The 27,430-nt window shown below is 43.0% G+C and overlaps 1 protein-coding gene across 3 annotated transcripts in view; it reads right to left on the minus strand.

The window, feature by feature from the left end:
* Positions 1 to 4,150: 4,150 nt before the first annotated feature.
* Positions 4,151 to 27,430, minus strand: part of LOC306788798 (talin-2) — an 85,730-nt gene continuing 62,450 nt past the window's right edge. For 2 of the 3 annotated variants that reach the window (XM_079284456.1, XM_079284457.1), the window contains exons 27-58: positions 26,933 to 27,061; positions 26,623 to 26,725; positions 25,709 to 25,917; positions 25,312 to 25,431; positions 24,929 to 25,135; positions 24,662 to 24,801; positions 24,192 to 24,285; positions 23,981 to 24,070; positions 23,748 to 23,870; positions 23,519 to 23,662; positions 22,685 to 22,846; positions 22,286 to 22,426; positions 21,938 to 22,119; positions 20,560 to 20,692; positions 19,849 to 19,950; positions 19,329 to 19,499; positions 18,995 to 19,165; positions 17,565 to 17,666; positions 16,921 to 17,040; positions 16,497 to 16,643; positions 15,146 to 15,312; positions 14,059 to 14,242; positions 13,759 to 13,884; positions 12,325 to 12,441; positions 11,887 to 12,072; positions 11,639 to 11,746; positions 10,871 to 10,976; positions 10,118 to 10,242; positions 7,206 to 7,394; positions 6,941 to 7,123; positions 6,703 to 6,828; positions 4,151 to 6,094 (exon numbers count right to left, since the gene is read on the minus strand). In XM_079284456.1, coding sequence (XP_079140582.1) covers positions 5,966 to 6,094; positions 6,703 to 6,828; positions 6,941 to 7,123; positions 7,206 to 7,394; positions 10,118 to 10,242; positions 10,871 to 10,976; positions 11,639 to 11,746; positions 11,887 to 12,072; positions 12,325 to 12,441; positions 13,759 to 13,884; positions 14,059 to 14,242; positions 15,146 to 15,312; positions 16,497 to 16,643; positions 16,921 to 17,040; positions 17,565 to 17,666; positions 18,995 to 19,165; positions 19,329 to 19,499; positions 19,849 to 19,950; positions 20,560 to 20,692; positions 21,938 to 22,119; positions 22,286 to 22,426; positions 22,685 to 22,846; positions 23,519 to 23,662; positions 23,748 to 23,870; positions 23,981 to 24,070; positions 24,192 to 24,285; positions 24,662 to 24,801; positions 24,929 to 25,135; positions 25,312 to 25,431; positions 25,709 to 25,917; positions 26,623 to 26,725; positions 26,933 to 27,061 — 4,536 coding nt within the window. In that variant the 3' untranslated portion in view covers positions 4,151 to 5,965. The remainder of the gene's footprint in view (positions 6,095 to 6,702; positions 6,829 to 6,940; positions 7,124 to 7,205; positions 7,395 to 10,117; positions 10,243 to 10,870; positions 10,977 to 11,638; positions 11,747 to 11,886; positions 12,073 to 12,324; positions 12,442 to 13,758; positions 13,885 to 14,058; positions 14,243 to 15,145; positions 15,313 to 16,496; positions 16,644 to 16,920; positions 17,041 to 17,564; positions 17,667 to 18,994; positions 19,166 to 19,328; positions 19,500 to 19,848; positions 19,951 to 20,559; positions 20,693 to 21,937; positions 22,120 to 22,285; positions 22,427 to 22,684; positions 22,847 to 23,518; positions 23,663 to 23,747; positions 23,871 to 23,980; positions 24,071 to 24,191; positions 24,286 to 24,661; positions 24,802 to 24,928; positions 25,136 to 25,311; positions 25,432 to 25,708; positions 25,918 to 26,622; positions 26,726 to 26,932; positions 27,062 to 27,430) is intronic. The other variant, XM_079284458.1, reaches the window with a different exon arrangement.

The following is a 27,430-nucleotide window of genomic DNA, read 5'->3' on the forward strand; positions in this document are numbered from 1 at the left end:
AGCCTTTAGTTTTAAGTATCCTTCCTTTCTTGCTTGTGTTTTGTTGAGTGCATATTTGTGGGATCCTCCAAAGCACCTGTTTGACCCATGGCCCTCACATCCACTCTGATACTTACAGAACCTAACTTTAACAAAAGGGGCATCAGCTTTCTGTCAAATCAGATCACAGTGGCTCCTTTGTGAAATAATCGGGAGAAAAATAGGACGAAATAACAAGCAGCCTCAATGAAAAGTCATTCCACAATCAATCACAGAACTGGATAAATCTTGACTCAATAATGCATGTTCCTAGTTTGAACACCTGAGGAAGTTTTGATGGTGAATTTGAAACTTTTTGAAGGAATATTTCCTTTATTTCTCCCTTTTCTTCTGTTTTTTTTACTCCGTAGATTGTATCTCCTTGGTGGTCCAGGCATGGACATGGAGCTTTTTTAAGGCAGTCAGCTGCCATGTGTTTTGTGGACTGTTAAGCAGCCACCAGGCATGCCATTCATATACAGAGATCAGAGAGGCTCATGTCCATGTCACCCGAGCACCCTGGATAGATAGAGATGAGCATCGACGCATTTTACCCGTCCAACAGTTAATGATTTACTCCGATTACAGCTTAGGGTTTTGATCGTCTGTAAATAATTCTGAAATACTTGGGCTCAGAGTTATCAACAGTGCAGACAGAAGTCATTTTAATGTAACTCACTGTGTGATTTTTATATTCTCTTCCCAGGGCCATGATACATTAACAACATGTTTTCGGTATTTTTGCCTGCAGCAAAGACCAAGTGGTGATCTTCACAGTTTCTTTACAGCCTTTTATCACATTGTTTTATTCACGCTAAAGCCAACCCACAATCTAAAGCCGATTTAAAAGGATTCCCTTTTTTAACTGACCAGATTAAAATGGATGTATTGGCTACTAGGTCTGAAATGACATGTCTCCTCATTGTTGCACACCATAGACATCATTTCTTGAGTGTTGCTCTACTTGAAAAACAGTTGACTTTCAATTGATCTGTTCAACAAAAAGTGTCACTGATGGGTAGTATAATTGAACCTACCTTCAGTATTCCCTTAATTCCCATCATGCAGGAATGTCGCCCTGTATGTCCCTTTGAAGAGCCACATGTGAAGTTCAAAGACCGTTGAAATTGCATTTGATGAGGTGACGAGTGAATGTTGGTGGCCGTGTCTGCATTACTCATTTATTGTTGTGAACAACTCACACCGCAGATCTTTTGTGAGTATTTCCAAAGGGGTTTAACAGTTTGCAGACCAAATGGTGAAAGTAAAACCTCGACGCTGATGTGTCAAACCAAAAATGCAGGCCAGAGCTGTTTGAGTGCTTCATGATAGATGTGTTGAGACAGCTGGGTGAGCAGCTCCCAGACAATGAAATCATCACAGTACTCACATTTTTTTGAGTACTGTGATGATTTCATTGTTAATGTCTGACTGGAATGTCTCACTTACTCTTCAATAATTAAAAGTATCGAGGCGGAACAGTTTCGGTGTTCCATCCAATCAAACTTCACTTCTTGCATGTGATTCAACCCGATCAGGCTCATCACAACGGTTCAGACACGAGGGGCTGATATGTGAGGTCATGTAAAAATATCAGTGTGATGAGTGGCTTTATCCACTGTGAACGCTTGTCACAGCGTGTCATTGGTGTGTCACCATCGGAGTAACACAGCCAACAACCTGATGTGACAATCTTTTTGTTATTGAAATTAAACTGTTAAAAATGAAGCAGCGACTTCGAGGCAATTGTGGCTGAGAAGGTACTGTTTGTGCCGACTAGTCGGGGCAGGTCATCTTATATTGAATACAACTGTCTTTAGTGGATGAAGCCTATTACCTTGATATGTAGCACACAGCAGTCATCAGTAACCATATCCGCTTTCTGACTTTTAATAGATTTAGATTTAGGGCGTGAAAATAATTGATGAGCTATATCTTCTATCAGCTTGTCCACATTAAATGCAATGCCCTCGTCCTTCTAGCAGGGTTTTTTGCCGTCTCCCCCTCAAATCAATGTAACAGGGCCTCTTGTTAAAAGTCAGATCCGGCAGGAACTGGAAAATATTAAAAGCGATGTCTGTCAGTAAAAGCGTATGCATTAGTAGCCTAAAGAAACTACTTTAGGTGAAAACGTCAAAAAAAGGATTCCAGATTTAAGAGCAGTGTTCAAAGCAGCTGTGCCACAATAATTGACATTGCCGCCTCAAATTTTAGCACCGGGCAAATTTAGCGCGGCCCTCACGTCATACCGTGGATTGGATATAGCTTCAGGTTTAGCACCGACTCAGAAATACCATCATGTTCACCTGTTGTGGTTCTGCAGCCTGTCAGTACTGCTGCTGAGGCATTGCAAGAGGGTGTAACAGAAACACATGGAGAGTCAGATCTATCCAGCAAACTGTTCAATCTCACTTTCTGTAAACTGTATTTCTCAAGATAAAAGGTCGAAATCATGTTTTTTAAGTCGTCTCTGAAGTGACAGGAATAAATTTAAGTCGTCTCTGAAGTGACAGGAATAAAAGTCTGGCGGAGAAGTGATTCCTTCAGGTCTGGGTGTTGATCCTCGGTACATTTTGAGTACCAACCAAAAGGAATATTTTGGGATCAAGGACTGAACACTGATTTAAATTTTCTTAGTTAAGACTTTTATTGAGACCAAACCTTTTATTTAACACTCAAGCAAATGGATATACTTAATGAGAAAAAATGTAAAAAGTCTAAATAAGTTTATTTTACCCAAAGCAGGGTATTGTTGGTACTAATATTGATACCTAGCCCTGGTTTGTTTTTTTTCCATTTCCTAAAAGTAGTCAAATTTAGATACGTCAAGTCTGAATACCCAGGAATTTGCCTGTAAAATGACCAAAATGAGCACAATTTTAAATTGTCGAGTGTAAAACCTCACAAATTTAGACAGAAACCACGTTCAGGGTTGTAGCCAGAGGACACGACCCCCGTGTCCTCTGGCTACAACCCTGAACGTGGTTTCAGGTATTTGAGCTTTGGAGGGAAGTGACTGTACTTCAAACTTATTTGGAGCACAGTCAAGCATGCTTCTGTGTTTTGTTTATATTTACTTGTTCAGGTGGGATTTTTTTTTAAAGAATCTTAAAATGTTCCGGTTAGATGCAGCATTGGTAAAGTTATATTGAGGGGGGGGGGGCTTAAGATATTTCCAAGTTTACATTCAGACAATCAAAAGCGTTAGAGGACCCCAAACTGGAAGATCAGCAAAATGAGGGAACACCGAATACACATGGTGGAAAGCATGTTATGCAGGTCTCAAATGTGAAAACAAATGTGTTTTCATAAACTAGAGAGGAAGGATATGATAGCAAACTACACATTATACCTGCTGTAAAATGCATGTACATGTCTGGCTTTGCTCCACAAAAGAAATAACCACCAAAGTAAACTGGACACACAAAGTTACATTGAAATGCTTTATTTTCAGTGAATACAAAAAAATAGTTTTATTGAGGCCAGATAAACATGTATTATATTGTATGTTGTCACTTATCTTTATTGTAGCAACTTCTTAATTGGATTCTGTTCCGAGGGGGGGAAAAAAAACAAAAACATACAGGACACTTCAATTACTCCACATGAATGAAATGCGCCACAACATCTTAACGGTGACGGATATATCAACATGTTCTTTTCACATTTACCTTTCATAGAGGCTTAAAAGCACGAGGAGAAAAAGCCAATTCATAGAATATCAGTGACTTCATAACATACAATAAAGCAGTTGACGAATTCAAATCTCCAGTCTGTCGTAGTTTGGAAGCACTGTGGTACATGCCCATGGAATGCAGTAATATATATATATATATATATATATATATATATATCCCCAAAAAGGCCTTACATGTGGCAGCGTTCAGCACTTCGAGGAACAGTACGTGAAGAAGTGAGACGACAAATGTTAGGAAACCCCCACGGACATGAACCCACATTCCCAAACAACTGCTCGACCAGTAAGTACCTTCCACTGACCGATGAGGTGAAGCTGTCACTCAAGCTGACCAGACACTGTATGGGCTACGGACTAAGGCACTAATAATAACACTACAGACTTGACTGATGAGTAGTGGACTCCCCCCCCCCCCCCCCCCATTCCTCCCACACAAAATACAATGCCAGACAACACCTCTGAATTCAGACCCCAGCTATTAAAAAAACCAAAAACTGTAATGCGCCGGTCTGTCTTGAGCCATTAGCTGTGGTGTACGGTCTTGTATGTGCAGGTCAGAATCACTCGGTGCATCCTTAAAAAGGTAAACTCTGTCACTGTATCAACAAAGAGACGCATCTGAAGCACAAAGCCATGCAGGACCTAATCTTACGATTTACTGTAGTTTAATATAGAAACACAGCCCATAAAGGAAGACGAGGGAACCAAACGCACTACAATCACACTCGGTAAACAAAAGGTTCTTCTATTGCAGCAAGTAGTATATTCAGTATCGTCACACAAAGCACCCGGCAATTCAGAGTGATGGAGCAAAAACAAAAAGGAGATGAACTGCAGTGATTAGTGTTGCAGTCACTTCACTTTCAATCCACTTATTTTAACAGCAATTCTAACCAGTTTTATTTGATACAATTAAGCTTATTGCCACATTTCTTTGTGCTGCTTTCTGAATTTACAGAATTGGGAGTTGAATGGAGTCAAATCAATCCCTGGCAGTGGTTGACAGTGGGATAGAAAGCCACCAAGGGAAGGGCCAAAGCAAATCTGCAGGGAGTAGCAACCGCCAGGCAAAGCACAGAAGCGGCACTGCACGGCACTCCATCCATTCAAGACGTCTGAGGCAGAACAGGTATTCTTCATTTGCAAGATGTTGTAGCTAATAAACCAATGCTGCCTCCTAGAGCACCATCCACGTTATTGCATGATGATCAAATTCAGTTGACACCGTTTGTAGGTCTCAACACCCTTAAGATGTATGAAGGATGTCCGACCACAGGCTCTGCTCGTGGTGGGAAATAAGTGAGACCATTTCTGGCACCGCTTTGCTAAAAAAAAACAACTACAGGAGTAATAAATATTCCTTCAACGGTAATCTGTGGTCCTGTGTAGAAAAGCATTCACATGGTAAGGTAATGTAAAACATTCTACTTGAGTCTGAGCGGCTGCACACGATGACACCTATTATTCAAGAGCTCAGACAAACATGTAGAATTTGTTGCACCTTAGAAAGACATTTTGCATGTAGAGCCCAACAATATTTGCATAAAAAAAAAATGAAAGCAAAAACGCTTACATCACGGTCTACTTTAAAAGGCAGATTCCCCAAAAACAACTGTCTGTCATTGACATTTACACTGTGGTCCAAGAAACACCAGTATGCGTCTTCCCTTCCACATAGGGTGAATGACCAAAGTCAAGACACGTCACATGACTGAAACAGATATTCAGGTGCCAACATTGGAGCATAAAAGACAACATTCAAACAATATCAGAGTACCGAGCTGAAATGGTGGTGTTGCAGTTAAACGGCTGTATCACATGAATGGCAATACAATCTTTTTTCTTCAGATTTAGAGCTGCAATTTGTGGAAAAAAAGAAACTGTAGCTTAAGGGCAAACATGAGAGCATGTGAGCTGTGCTGTTTGTCACATTCTGGTTCAGATCAGTCAGAGTAGTTCTGCTATACATCAGGACAATGAGCAGTTCTTCAGTCGTGGTTTTTGTTTTAGAAAGTAGTCAGTTCCATACAGTAGTAATTCAAACGTGCGAGTTTGAGATCTTTCCATGTGAGGTGGACTCACTGCAGACTCGGGTTATTACTGCTTTGTAAAATCAGTCACAGCATATCTGACGTCGCTGGAGGCCACATGGCTGCTCAAGCGTGCCGTTAAAAAGGACACAACTCGTAACACAAACACAGATGTGCTCTTCACGCGGCTCAGAGCGCTTGGAGATGCGAGTTTGAATATTTAGTTGTCGTCCTCTCGTAGTTCGCTGGGCAGGAACTTGTACTGCTGCTGCCTGATTTGGGCCAGTTTCTTTCGAGCTTCTTCCAGCTCTCTCTCCTTTCTCAGCATCTCCTCCTGCGCTGCAATGATCTAGATGGACAAAAACACATTTTAACTGCTATAGAACTGTAAAACATATTTTGAGACAGCAGCCTCATTTTCACGCAGCCCGCTTTTTGGTTCACATGAGACACATACGCTTAAATATTAACAAATCTGTTTGATGAGTGTGTCAATTCCCACATTTCGAAAATCTAAAATACAGTCTTGGCATGAGTACTGGATGAAAGAAGATGAACATTTTTTGAGGAGGAAGGAATTCATCTAGAAGATGAGTGTGTATAAAACTTGGTCTACATTGTTAAAGGCATTAAATGAATGCAGCCAAATGTCAGTGCCCAGCTACGTGTGACAGTGTAGCAAAGAGAATTGAAGAACGTGATAATATTGTAACAACTAGGAAGCGATTTGAGCCTATATGTAAGTGAGGACAGACAGTATTTCTTACGTTTTGGATGTTTAAATAAAAGCAATCTAGTGCTAATATGTCCAAATGTTCACTTGTCAAAAATGATTAAATAAGTATCAAATTGCCAATTAACAAATGAACTATCACATGTGTGTATCACATGTTCCTCACTCAGGTTAGCAAGTGAAACCAACTTCCAAAAGCTGCCTCCACTGCTCTGCGTTCTTACCTGTGCTATTCCCCCCACGAACTTCGTCTTGACCACCACGTTGGCTTCATCTGCTTTGTCAAACGCTGCCTTCTGAGCGGCCCGCACCAAGTTGTCGGAGGCCTTCTTTACTGCATTCCCAGCAATCTGTGAGAGAAAGAGATCAGTCGAGAGCAGCTAACGGCAGCATGAAGAGACAGTGAACGAGAACACTGAGCCTGCTCCATGTCATGAGAACAAACTGTGCGTTGAGCTGCACCTGTAGTCTCCTCATGGCCTCGGAGTCCTGGTCAGCCTTCACCTTACAGGCCACCAGCAGCTGGGCGGTGGAGGCAGCCACCTGCTTGGCTGAAGAGATGAGCTTCTCCTCGCTCGCATGGCCTTGCACGGAGGCGTTGGCTGCCTCGCACAGGTTGCTGGTCGCTGCTGCTACCATACGTGCCTGGAAGAGACGGAAAATGTTGTTGGCAAAATTGTGCCTCAGATTGTAAACTGCATAAAATGGCCCCTTACTGCATACTTACAGCGGAGATGAGCCCCTGGGACCACTGTCCATCGTCCACAGCGTTGGCAGGGATGAGGCCCACTTTGCCCTGAGCCACCAGCTCTCTCTGGGCAGCCGAGGCCGATTTGACCAAAGCGCTGGTGGCTGCAGCGATGGACTTGGCTGCCTCCAGGATCTGCTCCTCAAAGTTCAGCGTCTCATCTGCTTGCTGAGGGGTAAGGAAAGAAATCAGTCGGACAGGATCCTTCAAGAGGCCGGAGTTTGCTACCTTCAGGACCACTGGGATTACAAGTGAAATACCAAGTCAAATTTAACTCTTCCGCTCCCAAATGTAACTCTTTTCAACTTGGAGATGAAGAAAGTTACATTCGACTGATGATTTTTTGGTGACTAAGAGAAACAAAAGATGTCTTGAAGCAGCCAGATACAAAGCATCTTTTTTGAACAGCAGATAAGGAGCTAGATGCAACCGAAGAAGAAACAAGACTCTGCACGACGATTATCTGTCAGTGTTCCACATCCGATCATACTCCGCCTGTTTAAAACACACACACATTCACACCACACGTCTGTAGACAGGGCGGGACACTGTAGGAATATGTTTGGTATATAGTTGGAACGGAATAACAACCTAATATATCAAACATATCAGACAGAGCCCTGCAGAGAAGGCCTCCGGTGGTGGGGGCAGGCAGGGAAGGGTTAACTGGGACAACAGCTAGCACAGGACGGATGACGGGAGGACGACGGGGAAACACGGCAGAAGGGAATATGGCTGAAGATGAGATATAATGGATGAGTTTTCAACTCAACAATGAGGGAAGCTTCAGCTGCAGAGATACAAAGTCAAACTTTGATGGGCATGGATACACAATAATGGGTAAAACCTGAATGTCCGTGATAGTTATGGAAAGATTCTGGTGAAGTTCTGATCTCACATCCAGGTCAAGGAAAGTTTGATCGGAACATTTCAGAGGGAGGAGACGGCACAAGACACTGAGCAACATTCTGTAAATGGCAACAAAAACTAAATGTGTCATTTTGTTCCTGTGAAATCTCAAACTCCCAACATTGAAACTTGAATACAAACCACAAAAAAACAACAAAGATGTTTCCTGAGAACATTGATAAAGGTAGAAGGGGTCACGCTTAGGGTTGCACGGTGTATCGATACTAAAAAGGTACCGCGGTACCTGTACGTTAACAACGATACCATTTTGCATATTTTTAGTGTCGATACTTTATTACAATAGCGCGATCAGAGCGCACTCGCTGTTCCGCTCCCTGTCATGCTGCCTGCAGGCATTGGCATGCATCAAGGTCCGTGTACGTTTTGATAGTCTGTTTTACCGTTCAATCAAAAAAAACGACAATACGGAAATACCATGATATTCTCGTTTTTCGTTTCAAACCAAAAACGGAAAAACGAAACCAAAAAACGGAAAAACCTTTCAAAGAGTTCAAAGAACGACAGGTAAGCACATGTGATTATAAACATGAGCACCCCCAAGCTCAGCCATAGACCGCTAACACGAGGAGCCTTAGCCTAGTTTGACAACAAGCCGATATGATCATCAGGTCACAATGCACACAAACGTGTACTAAATGAAACACAATTCATGCAAAATGGCTCCATGCTGGTGGAGCCTGAGGGTGGATCTTGAGCGAATTATTTTTATTTTTAGTTGAGGAAAAATAATTATTCCATGAATTAAGATAAAATATGAAGTGAAAATATCAAACTCACGATGCAAGTGAATGAAGCATTGTTTATCCACCCACTCCCACAGACAGTCAGACAGATGCCAGCTGAGTCAGCAGCAACACAGAGTTCCCTTCAGCTGAGTTTGAAAGCCAGCGGAAATATGAGAGGCTCAAAAGATGCGAAGACGTTCAATTTGCAGAAATGTTTTTATTAATGTGAACTGTCCCGTATCAAATAAACATTAATATTAATGCCATTTGTTAAGTGTTCAAAAAGCTGGGCAGGAACAAGCTGGTAAAAAAGGGAACCATACATATGTTTTACTTATTACTATTATAGATAAATATTAGGGGTGTAACGGTTCACAAAATCCACGGTTCGGTACAGTATAAAACTAGAAATGCCAGAGAAATGTACTTGATTTTAAAATATATTTATTCATTACAACTAACATCATAAAGTGATTCTTTGACTTTGAACAATGATGGAACTATACCTGAGTGACCCATCTTCTGGGGTGTCTTCTTAGCAACACATAAGCATAAAAAACTAAAACTGCTCCTTAATGTCATGTAGTATTGTTACTTACATCTTGCTTACATCTTGTATTGGTACTTACATCTTGCAGAAGAGATTTTTGATCTCAATGGGACTACCTGGCTAAATAAAGGTTTCTTTTTTTTAAATTCAAACGTATTCGGTTCGTCATGCATACTGAACCGTGAGCCTCGTACCGAACGGTTCAATACGAATACGCGTACCGTTACACCCCTAATAAACATACCAGTATCGTATCTGTGGTGTTGTATCGAATTCTGGTATCGTATCGTAAGTATCGGGTATCGTGATACTTATGGCAGGTATCGTATCGAAGTCATAATTTTGGTATCGTGACAACCCTAGTCACGCTTCAAAGCATTGTTGCAAAGGGAAATGTGTCTCATAAAGATTATATACTTCTGTATTTTTACTTGAGCAAACTTTTGAATGCAGGACTTTTACTTGTATTGGAGTATTTTTACACTGTGGTATTAATAATTTTACTAAAAGATCTGATAACTTCTTCCACTACTGCCTACAACCTATACATTTATACTAAGCATTGTAATGAAAGCGCGTGTTTTATGAGTCATAACCTTCCACTTTTTTTCTACTGCTCTGCAACTCTTTCAGGACCAACTCTGTCTCTCCACACAGTGAGTTACGTCACGTGGTAACTGACCCACCTTGGGCTTGGCTCGGGGTTTGAGCTGCTCCAGCTTCTTAGCTGCTGCTTCAATGGACGCTGCCGCTCCGAGCAGCTCCGTCTCTGCGATCACTGTTGGATCCTCGGGGTCCACCCACTCTGAACCTAAGGCACGAAATGTACACACACAATTAAGATTGAAAATAAAAAAACAGGGTTGAAAAAAAGTACTTCTGGAAGCGGTGTGTCGAAAGATCCATGCCACACAACAACACCGTGATTACACACATCACTGCATCCCATGCATAGCTGATGGAGGCCACAGACTGCCGTTCACTGAAATGAAGATGGAGTGATTGATTTAAAATGAGATGAAACGAAAATGAAAACGAAGCGCGATGGCTTGAACTGACTCAATGTACTTGAGAAGCCTGAGAGCAGCTGGATTCCAAAAGGAGATTAAATGGATCAATGTTAGCGTCGAGGAGGAGAGGAGGCGTCGAACAGCTCACAACTGGTGAAGTAAGTCACAGTACAAAAAAACAATCCCAACTTACCTCCATCTGTGGCAAGAAACAGAGGACAGGGGTATTACCAAAAGATTGTCTAAAAGGAATGTTTCGCTGTTGTTTGGGAAATGAAAAGCTTATTCCCTTGTAGATGTAGTAGGCTCCTACTGGGGATTATAAGCATGGCAGATTTTGTTCTTAGCTTCATTAGTAAAGAAATAAAAGTTATTTGAGTTCATCCCAAATAACACTGTCCAAGGTGTGTGAAGAGTGTGGGCCCTTACCTTTCATGGCCTCTGCAGTCTGGATGAGCTCTGTGACAGCTCCTGCCACTCGTTTGGAGCACGCTGCCAACTGCTGCTTCTGATCTGCAGTAGGCCTCTGCAGAACCTACACACACACACACACACACACACAATTCTGCTTGAAAAAAGACGGAGACAACATTCTTCTGGTTGTGTGCAAAAAGTGAGGACTGGTCTCCACTGGATGAATCAAAGTTAACGGCTTTACTTTGAAAAATTTGATTTGTTTGACCCCTGAAACTATTAGACCCACAGTTGGCTCAAACCTTACAAACTCCATGTGGCCAAGTGTCATTTAAATCCACAACACTTTACTAAAGTTGAAATTAATGTCCAAGAATATCTTAAGAAATCAAACTCGTCAGACTGAAAAGTAGATAAATGCTAAATGTAGAATATTTCCAGTTCATGTAATTTAGTACCGATAAAATGACGGCTTCTTGAGTGTGAATATTTCACCGGGAGCATAAAACAGTCTCAAAGGTGTGTTGGAACAATCAGATACAAAATACACAACTTACACAGTGTACGTCAAGTTTTCTTCTATATTTGGGGAAAAACTTTTTTTTAATGGTGTTCGTTAATGGTGAAAATCAGTCTAATGTATTTCGACATCAGCCATGATGACAGCATGCTTTCTACTTCTAAAACTGCCATTTGCCACAAACGTTCATCGTCTTACTTGTGAACGCAAACCACTAAATATCTCGCTCTCCGTCTTCCTGACTGACACCATCTTCCACTTACAAACAGCACTTGTTCCAGTAAATCGATGTATCCAGTTGTGCACTCTGATCCGAACATCAGCGCCCTGTTCTTCACCTCCTCGCTGACCTCTGGATGGTAGGCCGCTTGCTGAAAAACAGATTCGACAGGACCGTGTAACTTTCACACACACACACATATATATAAAAGGAAAGTTACAGTAACAACATGACATTAAGTCATTAGACATGTATGAATTTGTCTACTAGTAAGGGAAACAAAAAAAGAACCTTGCAGGTGGTGAGCATGTCTGAAATAGCCTTGCGGCTGAGGTTGGCTGTATGGATGACGTCCTCCTGCCGGGCAGAGTTCCCAGCAGCCACTGCTTTAGCGGTGGCCTTGGTGATGCCCTTAGTCATGCGAATGAACTCCTCAGGTGTGGTCGTCTTGTTGGGAGCATCCCTGGATTGAAACACCTGGGGATGACAAAGTGGGTGGGTGTCATTTGGCAGTCAAAAGAAGAATATCCAGTAAAACTGAATTCATTTAAGTTTGCTACGTCAGCGCCTTCACATTTTCATGAGATTAGTTTACGGCAAAAAGCCAAAATAGTATTCCTGAATCACCAAATGCATCATTCAGCATCAATCTGGGATAAGTGATCCGAGTGATGCTGAGTTACTGTTGTCCAACATCCATCCACGCACGCGCCCTCCACACATCCTCACCGCCAATTCCTGTTTGATGCACTCGATTGTGGCCTCCAGTGCTCTGGTGCCCCGAGTGGCCTCGTCCTCTACAGCCTTGACCGTCTTCAGCAGGGATGTCACGTTGGTCACCATCACCTGACCGACAAACAAGAGAAAACTGATCAAATCATTGTTCACACACAACATTTCAGAGCAATGGAGCACCAGAGTATGTTTACGCGTCATGATGACCAAACTATGAAAATGATGAGGTCATCTCTGTAATATTGAGGCCAACAATGAGAAAATATTACACTATACATGACTCACAATGGCTCCCCCTGAAATGTCTAAAATGATTCAACAAATGTTGCCTTACTTTGCATGATGGATATAAGCTCCTACAGTTTTCTTCTGTGGTTGAAGACTATGAGGGTGTACAATATCAAACTCAACAGACAGGGGGCGCACAGAGCCCAAGCAGGAAAGCCCACAGCCATCAAGACCAGACGCTAGAATCGTACAAATGGATTCTTCTGAAAGATTCTTTTTCCCTTCGGGTCCTAAAATCGCATGCGAGGCATGTTATTATTATCTGAAAGACTCCATGACACACTGAGCAGCCAGAGACTGACACGTTTTAAAACGTGTCAGCTCGAGGGGATGACGAGCAGTCAGCAGCGTGGCTTGGACACTGTACACTGCACGCAGGGGCAATTTATATGTCGATAGTATTTAGTTGTTCTACTCAGAAGTAGTATTGTGTAAATATTCTAGATGTTTGCTTCACTTAGATTAGATTGTTATGATTAGAGTAGGCAGGTGTAGGACCAACATGCATACACCACATACCCATGGTGCATCAGTGGAACCTTTGATTGACATTGTTCTGCCAAATGGCCACTACACCGGAATATGTGTTGAAGCAAAGGATTCAGAATATTTATCTTCGATATAAATAGCCCAGCTTCCTTTTATCCAGAACATTCATCTCCTGGCTACTTACATTACTGGGACGTGGCTCGTGTGAACAGGTTTCATCATGACAGGAGAGGTGCTGTAGCTGATTCATGGCCCTGCCTGAGGAAGAGGAGGATGTCTGCTCTGCATACATACTATGGTTCTTCCAATACCAATACCAGTATCGGAAATGTCTCCTATTCAGCCTAAAATGCAAACTTGTTTTTGTTTTTAATGCACTGGTATCATTCGTACTTCGTATCGGCCAATACGGAAGTTCAGGTGAATTGGAATGAGTATCAGGATGGAAAGAAATGGTATCGGAACATCACTAAGTTCATCAATTTAGATGAGGACTTTATAGTCTGTCATTGGAAAAAAAGGATTTGATATGCGTGTTTCAGAAATACAACTAAACCCACACAGTCACCATATTTAACTATTCAAGCCCACTGCAGGCCTTTAAATGAGATGACACAGTTTCAGGACCTGCAGACTCCCTGGTCCCCTCACCTTGGCAGCGCTCTTCAGCTGGTACATAGATGGATCATCTGCTGCCTTGCCAGCGGCACACTTGGTGGCACTAATGAGCTCAGCCAGCGCCTTAGCCACATCTTTGACAGCATTTATGAGAACCACCTGGAGGAAAGGACATACAGACGGACACCAATTTATTACAACTCAGCCGGGGAAAGAGAAGAGACTCTGAAAGGTCACTGCCATGAACAGCTCATTCTTCAATATCTCTGATAACAGGAGGAGTGAATAAAGGACAAACAGAAAACCGAGGGAAGAAAAACAAGATGGACTAACCTGTGTCTCAGGGTCATCAGCGCCAATACTGGCAGCTCCCAGTTTGACCACATCTGTGAGCTGAGTAATGGTTTTGGCAGAAGACTGGGCGGCCTGAGCCAACCTGTTCTGCCCGGAAGCCGCACCCGACACCAGCATCTTCGTGTCCTCCACCAGAGCTTTGGCCGTCTTCAAAATGTTTTCCCTGACAGAGAAAAACGAGGAGGCATGAAAAGAACGGAGACAAAAGCCCAGATCTGAAAACTAAAAATGTAAATGTGTGTGACTCACAGGGATCAAAATGATGCACACTGGCCCTCTTTTCATGTCAAAGATATTTGTACATCAAACGAGGTGCAAACACAAGGATAGGTAAGATCATGTCACAAGTCAAGTCTGTTATTTCTCTGAAATTGACACAAGAGAAAATGTAGGAAGCTGCTGCAAAGCTTCTTCTTGATTTCTAAGTGAGCTGCGTGACATCATTTGAGATAGGAAAGAGATTCCATTCCCTTTCATCCTGCCCCGGCAGGCCTTCTCTACATCTTTGCTTTCATGATTCTTCAGTGAGGTACAGTACAATTTCACTGACAATCATCTGTAAGGCTCTAGCTTCATACATTGAATGTGCCAAGTCCTGTCTTGGCTCATTAGATTTGTATCTTTTTTTTTTTTGAACTAAAATTAATTGAGAAATAACAAGGCTGACTAAGTTTAACAACCTTTAGAAACGACATTATGGACACGTGAACTCAACCTTTGCACGACAATATGGCATTTTAGAACATAACCAAAATGATTTCTGATTTATTTTAGCACAATGGGGATCCTGCCTCCAAGTGGAGTCTTTAGTCGAAGAGCAAGACGAGTCAGAGATGTGACACTTCCTTCATCTTTCAAACCCTGAGGGTAATTTGTAGTTTCTAACTCCAGAGACGTCCTGCCTCCCTGTTCACCAGCTAATACGTCATGCTGTCTGCTTCAGATGAAAGATAACCAGAGGGCAAATCTTAGTCTCCAGTCGTGTCTTGCACTTGTAGACTTAACTGATGTCTCACACAATTCTATTTGGTATACAGACACAATCTGGGACATTTGCAGCTCTAACCTGTGATCAGCGAAGGACTCGTCATCCTCTGCATTGAGTGTGCCGGCGGAGGCAAACATGATGGTGGTGTCCAGGTCGGCAATGATGCCAGACACTGCGCTGGCAGCTGTGATGCAGGCCTGAGTGCCTTTGTTGCCTGCCTGGAGGGCCGAGAGCACCAAGGATACCTGAGGACACACACGCATCACACCCTATAATCATACAGCTGTGCAGATATATCTTGACCTAACGCAGAGAGCACAATTATAAATACTTAACTGTTTGTAAAGCAGCTGGAATAGTGTCTTATCCATTTTGTACACTATTTTGTACCATTTCTTAAAATTAGTTTCTACTACTGTTAAGTAATAACAATAATTTTTTGGTCATTCAACTGAAAAGTCCAAAACACTAGTGGCAAATTTGCTGTGACAGCAAAACACCATGTCGGCGCAGAGCAATGCACAACATCACTCACTGGGGGAAATGAGAACGTGTTAAACTGTCTTCCAATCCATTTGTTTTCCTCACAGATGCCTGAGTGGCAGCAGAAATTGATTAACTGACGTTTGCGGAATGTAGCTACCGAAAAAAAATAAAAACAATTACGTGGCACTTGAATTTTTACATGAAATAAATGATGGCTTCAGAGAAGGATAGGAGATGAAAACAGAGTGAGCATATTACGCAGGCAACGCTTTTCTTTTCTTTTTCAAGATGTTAAGCAAAAGAATAAGCTCTCTTTCTTGAGATTAGTATATATATATATATATATATATATATATATATATATATAGCAAAATGATGGGGATTCCCTCACACAAATACCTCTAGGTATAAGTTTGCATTCACATGCCACATCTTTACAATGTTGCTGAACTGCTTGGATATGACTGGTGCAATACTTAAGCATGAATTATTAAAAACAGTCTGCAGAGTAGTGTAGTTTGCCAAGGACTATGAATTAAACAGTAAGCCTTTCAAGCTTAAGCATGCCGTTAGCAAATGGTCTCTTCCAAAATGCATTAATTCAGGAGGCATATGATGAAATGAGTGATAGCCCGAAGCCTTTTATATTGTGGACACCATGAGAAGAGAATCACTTGGTGAGAGAATACTGCTTTACTCTTCCAGTGAAGAACAAATCAGTACCGAGTTAGTTTGTTGTGGTTCATACAAGGCCGAGCAGAAAACGCTCCCGCCCTGAATGATTTTGTATGAACATGATTAAGTGACATATGAAGTTAACGTAAGGGGCAACTTGGATAATTAATCGGATAAAAGACAATTATATGCATAAAAAAAATAAAAAAATAAAAAATTGGAACCCTGATCTTTTCAATGATTGGGGAATAAAAGAATAGAATTGTACCTTCTCTGTGACTGCACGGGCACATTCAATGAGCTCTCGTTTGGTGAAGCCGTCGGAGGGAGTGATCTGCAGAGCTCCAGCCTTCTGGACGAGGAAGATGCAGCCATGTCCGAGCTCCTGCACTCGGTTCTTGATCTGGAAACCAATCTGGTGGCAGAGAACACAGTACAATTCAAATTCACTGAGCAACCCTGTTTGTAAGAGACAATTTAGATAAATAATAAAATCTTTACTGTGATTGTTTATACAGAAAATGTGTCTCAGCTCAACCATGATATCTTTCCTCAATGCTAATTGTTCACATACCATTTTGAAAACATATGCAGCTATGCGTGTTAAAAAGACAAATGTGCCACACTGATGTAGCAGAGCTGTATAACGGGGAGCACAATGAGTCTCTGGGTGACATCCAGGCCATCCTCACCTCCTCTGGCTCAGCTGTGTGAGCAGCCAGGCGTCCCTGAACGGCCAGCTGGCTGTAGTCCACGGTCACCTGAGAGGCCAGGCCTCCCAGCTCCTCTGGACACGTCACTGATTTGGTCATCTGAGGGATTAACACAACACTCACCGTCAGTCAAAACTGGAACACACACATTCACTCCACTGCCCTAGAGTACACAAAGGGGCTGCATGTACAATAGTAATATGCCTCATTATAAAGCGCTAAATGTGTTCCATATAAAGACAGTATATATATATGAAAGAAAGCCGGTGGTGATGAACAACATTTATATTTCATTTAACCCAGTAAGGCAAGGCAGCACATTTCAACAACAAGGTAATTCAAAGTGCTTCACATAAAACCATTAAAAGCATCAAAACATAAGGCAAAAGAAAAGGACATTTAAAAACAATCAAGAACATTCATTGAAACAATAAAAACAGTCATTAAAACATTAAAAAAGAGTAAGAAATAACACGCAGTAGTAAAATGCAGAAAATTGATGAATGTATTCATTGAATCGGGTTCAATTAGAGGCAGCAGCAAACAGAAAGACATTTCACCGACGGCTGTCAGCGCATTAGACATTCAAATTTCTACCAATTTCAACAATCTTGAAGGCTTACCATTTCCTGAGCGGTGACAGCAATAGCCTTAGAGTGTTTCACCATACTGGTCTGGTAATCTACAAATGAGCCGTCGGGTTCAGGCGGTGTACCTTCATCCAGCTAAGGAACGACACACACACACACACACACACACACACACACACACACACACACACACACACACACACACACACACACACACACACACACACACACACACACACACACACACACACACACACACACACACACACACACACACACACACACACACACACACACACACACACACAGTTAAAATGGTACAGCAATTTTCATTTTAGGCATGATTGGTTTGTCCTTCACAAAAGGTAAAAAACATATTCAAACATGAAAACAATTAATCATTCAGCTCTTAAAATTGCAGTGACAATCTAATCTACCCTTCAATTACAATGATTCTATTGGTGCGCAGGCATCAGTTCATCTGCAAACCAACATTAACGCAATTTCATATTCAAACAAACACTCATTATAAATTATCCACCAAATCCACTCTGTAATTACAGCTCGGAAATAAACTACAAAAACATTTGATCACCAGCTTGCATACATTATGTTTCTGGCATTTCTGCTCAATTAGACAGCGCTCAGAGGCGTCTCAAAACTGAGGAGACGAGAGAGATGACGTCATGTGGGGGCGATTAATTTATTCTAAATTAATTAATCTAAATGAATCTACAATATCGCAAGTACACGATGTGCGCTTAACCCACCGAGTGAGATAACAGCTTTGAATCTGCAGTCTTGACAAAGTGACTAAAAGTTCATGAGAAAAGCCTTTAAAACCTCTGCAGAGAGGGACCAATATGTAGATGGATATCGAAGAGGATAATCTCCTTTTAATCAACTACTGACATGCACATGCCGAGTGACACGAGGATAAAACAAAACACACACGCTCATCACGCAGATCGAAAATGAACCACCTTCATTCATTATTCATCACGTCCCACACAAAGGTAATGCAGAGATGCTGTTCCCTCTGGTGACCCACACCTGGGGCACCTTTCCACGCCTGCGATAACTCTCACTCAGAGAGGCGAGGAGGGATGTAATTAGTTGATGCTATTCTGTCTGCACTGGCGATATAGGTGTTGTCTTGCCTCACACCCTATGCGTTTGCCAACAGTTTGGCTGTTAATTGGAAAGACTTTTTTCTTGGTGCCCATGAGGTACTGAGGTTGTAATCAAGACGTTACACACAGGAACGACGAAAGAAGAAGAAGAAAGAAAATCTTAATTAGAAAATGACGGTTACTTTCCTGCCAGTTTCCCTTTACTCTCCATCAACCTCTTACAGCTGTAGTACACTTGTTTTCTCAACAGTATTTTATCCAGGGAAAAGAAATGGCTTTTCCAGTGTGTTCCCTGACCCAAGCATCAAACATCCTGTGAGACACACCCACCTTGGCCATGGCCTCTGCGATGGACTCCACCATTCCTCCCACCATGCCCACTTCACTGGCAGCGTCATTCAGTGTCACCATCATGTCGTCAACCGCCTCCTTCATGAGCTGAGCTGCCTCATCTATGGCATCATGGGTATGTGATGCCTGTGAAGTGTGACACAAGGACATCTGCATGTTTGTTATATATTCGTAGGATTATTGTTGTGAACCAAAACACCAAGGTCAATTCCTTGTATGTGGCAATAAACCTGATACTGATTGAATAAGAATGCCCAGATAATCCCTCCAGGGGTGAAGCAGCCACATATTAGAACGAGCACAACAGCTGTACCTTTGGGTTTCCTCCACCCTCCTTGGCAGCATAGAGCATCTGCAGGGCAGACTCAGCCAGGGTCTTAGTTTGGTCCAGGAAAGTCATCTGCTGCTGGTGGTCCCTCAGCTTGGATGTCACACCCACGGAGGCCATGATCAGCGGTTCAAAGTAACGGGCCAACTGGATCACCTGAGGCAAAGGGTGAACGTTTTTCATGAGGTCTGTGAGAACTCCTCAATTTTAGCTTTTTCAAATGGATGAAAAGTGTTACAGTAAGTCAACGAACGGCATCAATAATAATTTAAAGAGAGCATTTAGCCTATGGAACAAAAAAAACAAAAAGAAAGCGTATAAAATCAGTATATAATACTATTTGGAGATATTATTGAAGATACTGCTGTGATAAAGATCAATACTAATTTTGTCCAAACAAGCCACTGGAAATGTGTAGTACTGCTACCCACTTAAAAAAAGTATTAATGTGTTGCTCCACAGCTCCACTATTTAAGCAAAGTAATTAACCCCCTGCCCTATATACCTTATGTCCTAGTTGGGAAGCTTCGCCTCTAGCAGCGGTGGAAACGGGGTCAATTAAGTAGCCAATTTCCTGCACAGTGGACGTCAGTTGTTCTTGTAGCGCCTGAAGAGAGGAAATAAAAAGAAATTAGCTTTTGTCATGAGACAGAGGTACATTCAAATTATTCAGCTGCTAAAAAGCACTAGGCATAGAGCTAAAGAGAGAAACATTTTCCCTAAGCTACACTAGCTTCTAATATGCAAGCTTAAACTTTTTATGATGCAACAAAACTGGTCTGTGACCAGTTCTGCAATTAAATATATCAATCACCGGTAGAGGGGTATACGGATCCAGTGGGATCCAAACTGTTGTGCAAGTCTGCTACTAAAGGATCAATAAAACACTGGCTTGCACTGCAAAAATGACATTAAATCCCTGATTTCTGTCTAATGAGGTGTCTGTGACCTAGAATGGGCAGAAACCTAATTAAAACCACCAATATTAGATTCAAAATGTAACAGTGAGACACAAAAAGCACGACTGGGACTGGAAAAAGAAACAATCGGACTGTAAAACTGACAGAGGCAAAGAAAGATAGATAGAGATAAACAACCAGACAAGGCCAAACAAATGGAGACAAATGCAAGCAGAGAAAGATAACGGTGGTTGTATGAGAAAGATAACGGTCGTTGTCTGAGGAAAATGTCAAGTTATTTTCTGACGCTTGCTTACCTCCAGTGAGATGTCGTCCCTGCTGGCTAGGTTCTGGCTGACTGCTGCCAGAGAGGCCTGCTCAATGTCCCGGATACATTTGTTAATGTTATCAATTGACGAGTCGCACTCCCGCTGGCCCGGGGCCTTGTCTCTGAGAATGAAACGGGAACAGGAGAAGAAGAGAATGAGAAAGCAATAAAATGGTTGGAAAAAGAAAAGAGAAAAAAGTTGAAAAATAGGACAGAGACAAAGAGAGGAAAAATATATATTGGAAGACAGGCAGAGAGAAAAGAAGTGCGAACGTTAACACAACTAACGCGTGTTAAAACACAGACAGGATGCAGGATGTTTCTATAACATCTTCTCTACTGGCTCCCTCATCTCATTGCTGCTCAGGTCACACAGCTGAAATGTGGCCTGCAGGGTCTCATCACTTCACAGGGAGATCAAGCTGGGCAGCCAAATTAGCTCTGAAGCCTGTGAGCGGTGTGGGGCACCGGCCCCATCGCCAGAATAAGTTTAGTTTAACATCCATCTCCATGCATGGCGGCACACTGACAGGACAACCTCAAGGAAAACCCTAATGAGACTAACAAAGACACGAGTCCAGTCCTAGTTGTGTACTTTGGCAATGCAGTTTATAACTAAATGTTATTACAAGGCCCGAGCCAAACTCCCAGTACTTCATTTGCAGTCTAAAAATAAAAGCTGCGATGAGGTCATCAGAATTCGAGAAAGCTAATGTGTAGATGCCAAGCAGAAAACTTAGAATTCAGTGGGAATTAGTTCCTCATGGGCATCACCTTTGTTCTGATCAAGGCCAGGTACAAAAGGTGTGAAAGTGGAGATTCTAAATTTAAGACGTGGAAGTAAAAAAACAACCATTTGTCCCGCCAGATTACAGTATTTGGGCGTACTTTGTTGAGGACGCTGCTTTAGTCTCAGAGGCGTTTTATAGTGCAATGTATGAAAAATTGAATGAATCAAAACGTAATTATAATTTTCACCTCCCATAATCCTCTTTTGTGAGTGCAGTGGTGTAAAGATGACATAAAGAATAAACTTTGCAGGAAGTCACCGCTCTCGGCAGAGAAATAGTGCCTCACATAACTACCCGTAAAAACAATGTTTGGGTACAAACCAAGCAAATAAGATGTAACGTTTAGAGGTGCTGGTAAGAAGATGTTTGTGCTAAGCTAAGCTAATCGGTTTCTGGCAGTAACTTCATATTTATTGACTGTGGTGATAAGAGTGGTAACAATTATATCATTCAAGAAACATGCCAAAATGTCAAACTATTCCTTTTAACTTTGAGCTTCAGACACTGTATTTTGTCACCCATCCGTTTCTCCGGCGTCCCCATTAGTTACATCACAATACATTTCTGCTCACTGACCGGATGGCTGTGATGAGACCCTTGATGGAGTCGGACACGGTGCGTGAGTGACCAGCCAGGACAGACCAGGTGGGCGGGTCTTTGGGGTTAATGACCAATGAGCGTGCAGTCTTGAGCAGGTAGGTGGAGCTGTCCAGCATGGAGCGTGCTGATCGGAGGATGGGCTCCTGTGCTGCGAAGCCCTACAGAAAAACAAAGCACACTTCAGCGAGAATATAGAAATATATGCATTCATTACAATATCCTGTTTCATTCAGTATATGCCTCTATTTGCTGTAAAACTGTTCTAATAATACATGCAATAGCTGTGCATGAATACTGCAAACACTAATGTTCACGTGGGCATACCTCATGGCTGATCTGAGCTGGGACGCTGGCAAATTCTGGGTTGGAAGCAAATGCCGTCAGGTTTTCAACAGCCTCGATGAGCGGAGCCGTGGCGACTCCACACTTGCTCCTGTTCTCATCTGAGAAATCACCATCTAAAGCCTGGGCAGGGAGAGGCAGATTATGAAGCTGCATGAAACAAATGTGAAAAAGTTGTCAAACCCAAGAGTCAAGAATTAAACAAGTCATTGACAGACATCATTTGTGGGAACAAATATCAATCCCAAATGTTTCAGCATCCACTAAAATCCTCCCACATCAATCACAAAGGACTGTCGAAGCTAAATCCATATCTATACTGTGGTGAGCCAATTAGGGGACGGAGCCAACCTTTTGACAAGACTGGAAAAGAAATCCTACCTTGATGGTTTTGACCAAGTTGGCAGTGCTGTTTGCCACCTCCTTGGCAGACTGGACAAAGTGCCTCTTGGCAACTGGGTTGGTCGTCCTGGAGGAGGCCAGACGACAGGCGTTGCACAAAGCCGAGGTGTGCTTCGCGACAATGGTGGCTGCAGAGAGCACCTGCCACATTATAAACAACAAGATGTTGAATTAGCTGAACTAGCGTGGAGCGCCGCTAAAATTCTGGTATAGACTGGCGAGCTGGAAAGTGACTCATGTAAGAACGCTTCGAGGGGCATATAATTAGGTAAAAAAAAAAAAAAAACTGTTAGTCTTCAACAAAGAATGTTGTTGAAGAAAATAAAAGGTGATAATGAAGTAAATATTGGACTTTCAGACCCGCAGTCTAGCTACACAGTTGGAGACTTCTGTAAGTATTTGCATAAAGGGCTATAAAAAGACGGCTGTGTCAGCTTCAATAACTCTTTCCAGACTGTCGTAGGGTTCAGTAATAAATGACAACAAGAAGTGGGCCTCATTTAGGTGTAACATGTCCAAAGATGAGCCTATAATGACAGCATAAGGAAAGGATTGAGGGATATTTTCATACAACACCAACATGATAGAAGATCTGCATGTACTAAAACAACAATCATCACAGCCACAGACAATTCTAAAGGTTCAACACTCATCCATGCAACGCTCTGACCCGATAATGAATCATACGGTGACACATCTCTGCAGAAAAGCAAAGACACCCACCTGATCATACTGCCAACACCTAACCCTGTTATACTGCAGATCAGACATTTGGATGACTGCTATAAGGAGAACATTGTTAAGTGCATGTACCTGGGAGGGACTACTGCCTGGGTCTACGAGATTCTGACAGGCCATCTGGATTGCCTGGTTGGCTTTGGCAAACTGGATGGGGTCAACCAACCCCTGGTGCCCTGCCTGACTGTTGGTATCAGACACACCCACCAGGTAAGAGGCCTGCGGAAGAAAAACAAACAAAACTACCGTCATCAGCGTGTACCGGCATCGCCACTACCAAAAAAAGGGCCATTTGAATCTGTACCTGTCCCGCAGCTTCAGTGAGGCCACACAGGGCTTTTGAGGCTGATCCCACACAGTTCCCAAATGCCGGCACATCTCCAGTCTTGCAGTTCTGAGAAATACCTGCCATGGACTCTCCCAGGACCTGGAGAGAACAAAGGGGCAGGACAGCGAAGAGAGACGAAAGGGAGGAATGACTGTGTGTGCAGAGTGCTTGTGCGTTTGACCACTTGGCTGTTTGATTTGTCGGCCTACCTTGGAGTTCTCCATCACGCTCTCGATGCAGTCGAAGTAGGAGAGGTCACTGACCGGCTCGTTGGGATTGTCCAGCATTCCTCTGACAGCCTGGGAGACGAATGCCACATGAGACAACAAGTAGAAAAGGTCCTAAACTCAGCATCACTCCTCTGTTGATATTATTGCGGATTGTCCCCGTTTGATCACAAGGTTGAAAAGTTGCGTTTACCTCCAACTCTCTCAGGGCGCTGTCACACTCATTCTGGCCAGGAGCCTGCTGTGTGCACAGTGTGATCAGCTGGTTAATGCTGTCAGTCACTGCTCTGGAACAAACGGACAAGCAGAACAACTATTTAAAGAAAACCTAACCACACCCCAGCCATTGAAGTATGTACGGTAGAAAGTACTTGAGAGTGTGCAGGCTTTGACATGTGCGAGCATATTTACTGGAGGTTTATGTGCGTACAATCACAGGCTTCGTTATTGTATCCTATCTGTACGCCTGTGGTTGTGTGTGCAAGCTTAAGTCGTTCACAAACAAATGTTTTTAATGATTCATTTTCCCTATACACGAGGGAACCTTCCAATCACGCTGCATGTTAACAATTTAAGCAGGGAATACCTCGCACTTCTAAGAAAATACGAGATAAAGGCATAAACAAAACTATTTGCAGGTGTGTATGTGGCTAGCTGTGGTACCTTGCAGCAGCAGCTAGCAGGTTTTTGGCATTGGCCGCTGCCGGGTCGACAGACAGACTTTTAGCTGCCAGCAGCAGCTTGCTAGAAGCCATGGAGATGTTCTTCAGGTTACCAATCACCTGCACCTGGTCGTCCTTTTTCTAAAAACAACACACAACATCGTCAAATTCAATTGAATCGATTGCGTTTGAAGAGTGCTCATGCTGTCACGACTGACTGAAGAAAGGCGGGTAGAGCCCATTGTAAAAGACAAACAACAAGGCAGACCTGAGTGTGCCCGGCCATCTCTATACCAGCATCCAGGAACTCATCAAAGTCTTCGCTGAACTTTCCAGAGGCCACCGCCAGCTGGCCGCTGGAGCCTCTGGAGCCTCTGGAGGCATGGACCACCTCGCCTGCTGACTGGTTCAGGTCTGCTGCCGTCTGGTTCAGCTCACTCTGGGCCTCCTGAAATGACCTGGAAGCCAGAGGGAGCTGAACGGAGGGCACAGAGAAGGAGTTAAAGATAAAAAAAACTGGAGTCAATTTCACTTTTAATGGATCATTAATCTTGATACATTCCCCTCAAGGGTCTTTTTGCGGTGCGGCGCTTAAAGACACGCACAATGACTTTGCTGGCAGAGGTCTGGTGAGTCACAGAGGCAACTCACACTTTCAATCAGCAGCTTCTTGCTGGCCTCCCCGATGCTCTTGAGAGCCATGTCCACATCCTTCTGTCCCGGCAGACAGTTGACGCAGTTATTCAGGGAATGAGACACGGCCTTGGCCACCTGGAACGCACAGCAGGTTCACCGTAGACTGGGTTAGAGGGATTCATCTACACACAGCAGAGTGATTGATATCAACATGCACTCACAATGTTGCGATTGTTGTATTTTTAATCACCTGCAGAATTGTCCATGCAGTGATATTTGAGGGTGTTCGCTTTACGGCACTGGTGTTATGTCTGACATAGAGAGTGAGCCTTGCAGGCTGCAGCCTCAAGAGTCACACAGTGTTAAAAAAAGGATAGACTCCATTTCCCCGAGCAATCCCAAACCATCTCACCTGCGCCAGCCTCTGCTGACTCTCGGCGTCTCCGGGGCAAATCAGTGCCTGCTTGGCCTCGTGAATGAGAAGCGCCGAGCCCTCCATCACGCCACAAGCCGAGTCCAGCATGGCGGCAGCAGCCTGGGGGTCCGTGGTGGAGGCAGCGACACCGCGAGCCGCCTGGGCCAGTGTTCTCAGGACCTGAGCAGTCTCCCTGGCTGCTATTCCTACGCGCAGAATTCACAGGTAACAGAAAGTACAGGTACGACAGACAACGGATCGTTTGATGACGAGATAATGTCCCGACCATGAGCTCATTTTTAAAGACTGACATCCTGTTTGCATTGACAGTACTTCCTCTGACCAGACGGTCTTAATTTGGCAGGAGCTACAAATGTCACATGAGACATTTCTTCTCAGGTACCATGGAAAATAATGCTGTATGTCAACCAAGGAAACGATCAAGGTTATGAAAAGTCCTTGAAAAAAATATTTGTACAACTGAGGAGAACAAACGGCTACAGGTTAAGGTGCTAAAAAGGGCCTTGCCCCACTGCTTCACACAAAGTAGCCCAATTAGAGCACGATGTGAAATCAGGGCCAACATATGAACAGACTTCTGACACGGTGTATTGGGTAATTGGATAGTTTAGAGTAGTTCAAATAATGCAAAGTGATAAACCAAAGTACAGTGTATACTGCAAAGCAAAATATTCTGGTAGCTAAAAAGATGAACTTACTGTCAGAAAAATGCATTTGGCAGGATTCATATTTCCTATTAAATGCTCATGGTGGCTGTTGAGATTGTGCATGTTCACAGTAAACGTATTTTGAGTCAAGAGATATGTTGGATGGAGGTGGTTACGTGAGCTTTGCTCCTCGGTTGAGGTTCAATATATTTTTGAAGAAGTCAGCGTGTCAGCAGTACCAACCTGTGTAGTGTTCATTTCCTTGTGCAGCACAGGTGAGCAGTTGAGCCATGGAGGATCCAACCGACTTAGAGGTGCTGCCCAGATCTTGAGCGCACTTCCCCAACTAGAGCAGAGGCAATGCAGGAAAATAAGACCGCAGCCTTATATGCAAGTAACTAAATATTCGGCTGCAAAGCCCATTGTGCCCCGCTTCAGGCGCGAGTTGCCGTGAGTCAATATCTTTTGTGTAACTGGATTGAACTTAATGCGACTGACATTTTCTACGTTGTGTTTGGAGTCAATCTCAGGGGTCTAAAATAACATCTCTTACCGACTCTCCTGGTAGTGGCTTCAGCTGGGCATTAACCGCAGCTAGCATGGCGTCTTGCAGCTCACTTCTCAGGGTCTGGACGGCAGTGAGCGCAGAGTCGATCTCCATGGGGCCGCAGGCTTCATCAGCCTAGAACATAAAGGATGTATGCCGTCACTCACGATTCACAGAGCTACATGGGATATTGCTTATGTTTTGCACTTGTATTAATCCGTTGACAAAAAAAACATATTTTGTTGTCAGTTTCAGCAAGTGATAAACTGTTACAAACAAAACAAAGACTTGCACTTGAGGAAAGTGCATCAAACGACACCGGTCAACCGCTCAACTGCTCAGATGTGGACTGAGCAGCAAATGAAATCCCATTTTGACATTATCTTTTGCCCATGCCATGATTTTAACCATGAAACGGGTGAATACGTTTGTTTTTGCATGTAACACACAGTGACTTTCTGAATGCCCTGCCACACAATGTGAATGCCTGTGTGTCTGTGTGTC

Source organism: Melanostigma gelatinosum, assembly GCF_949748355.1.
Source record: "Melanostigma gelatinosum genome assembly, chromosome: 2".
Lineage (NCBI taxonomy): Eukaryota > Metazoa > Chordata > Actinopteri > Perciformes > Zoarcidae > Melanostigma > Melanostigma gelatinosum.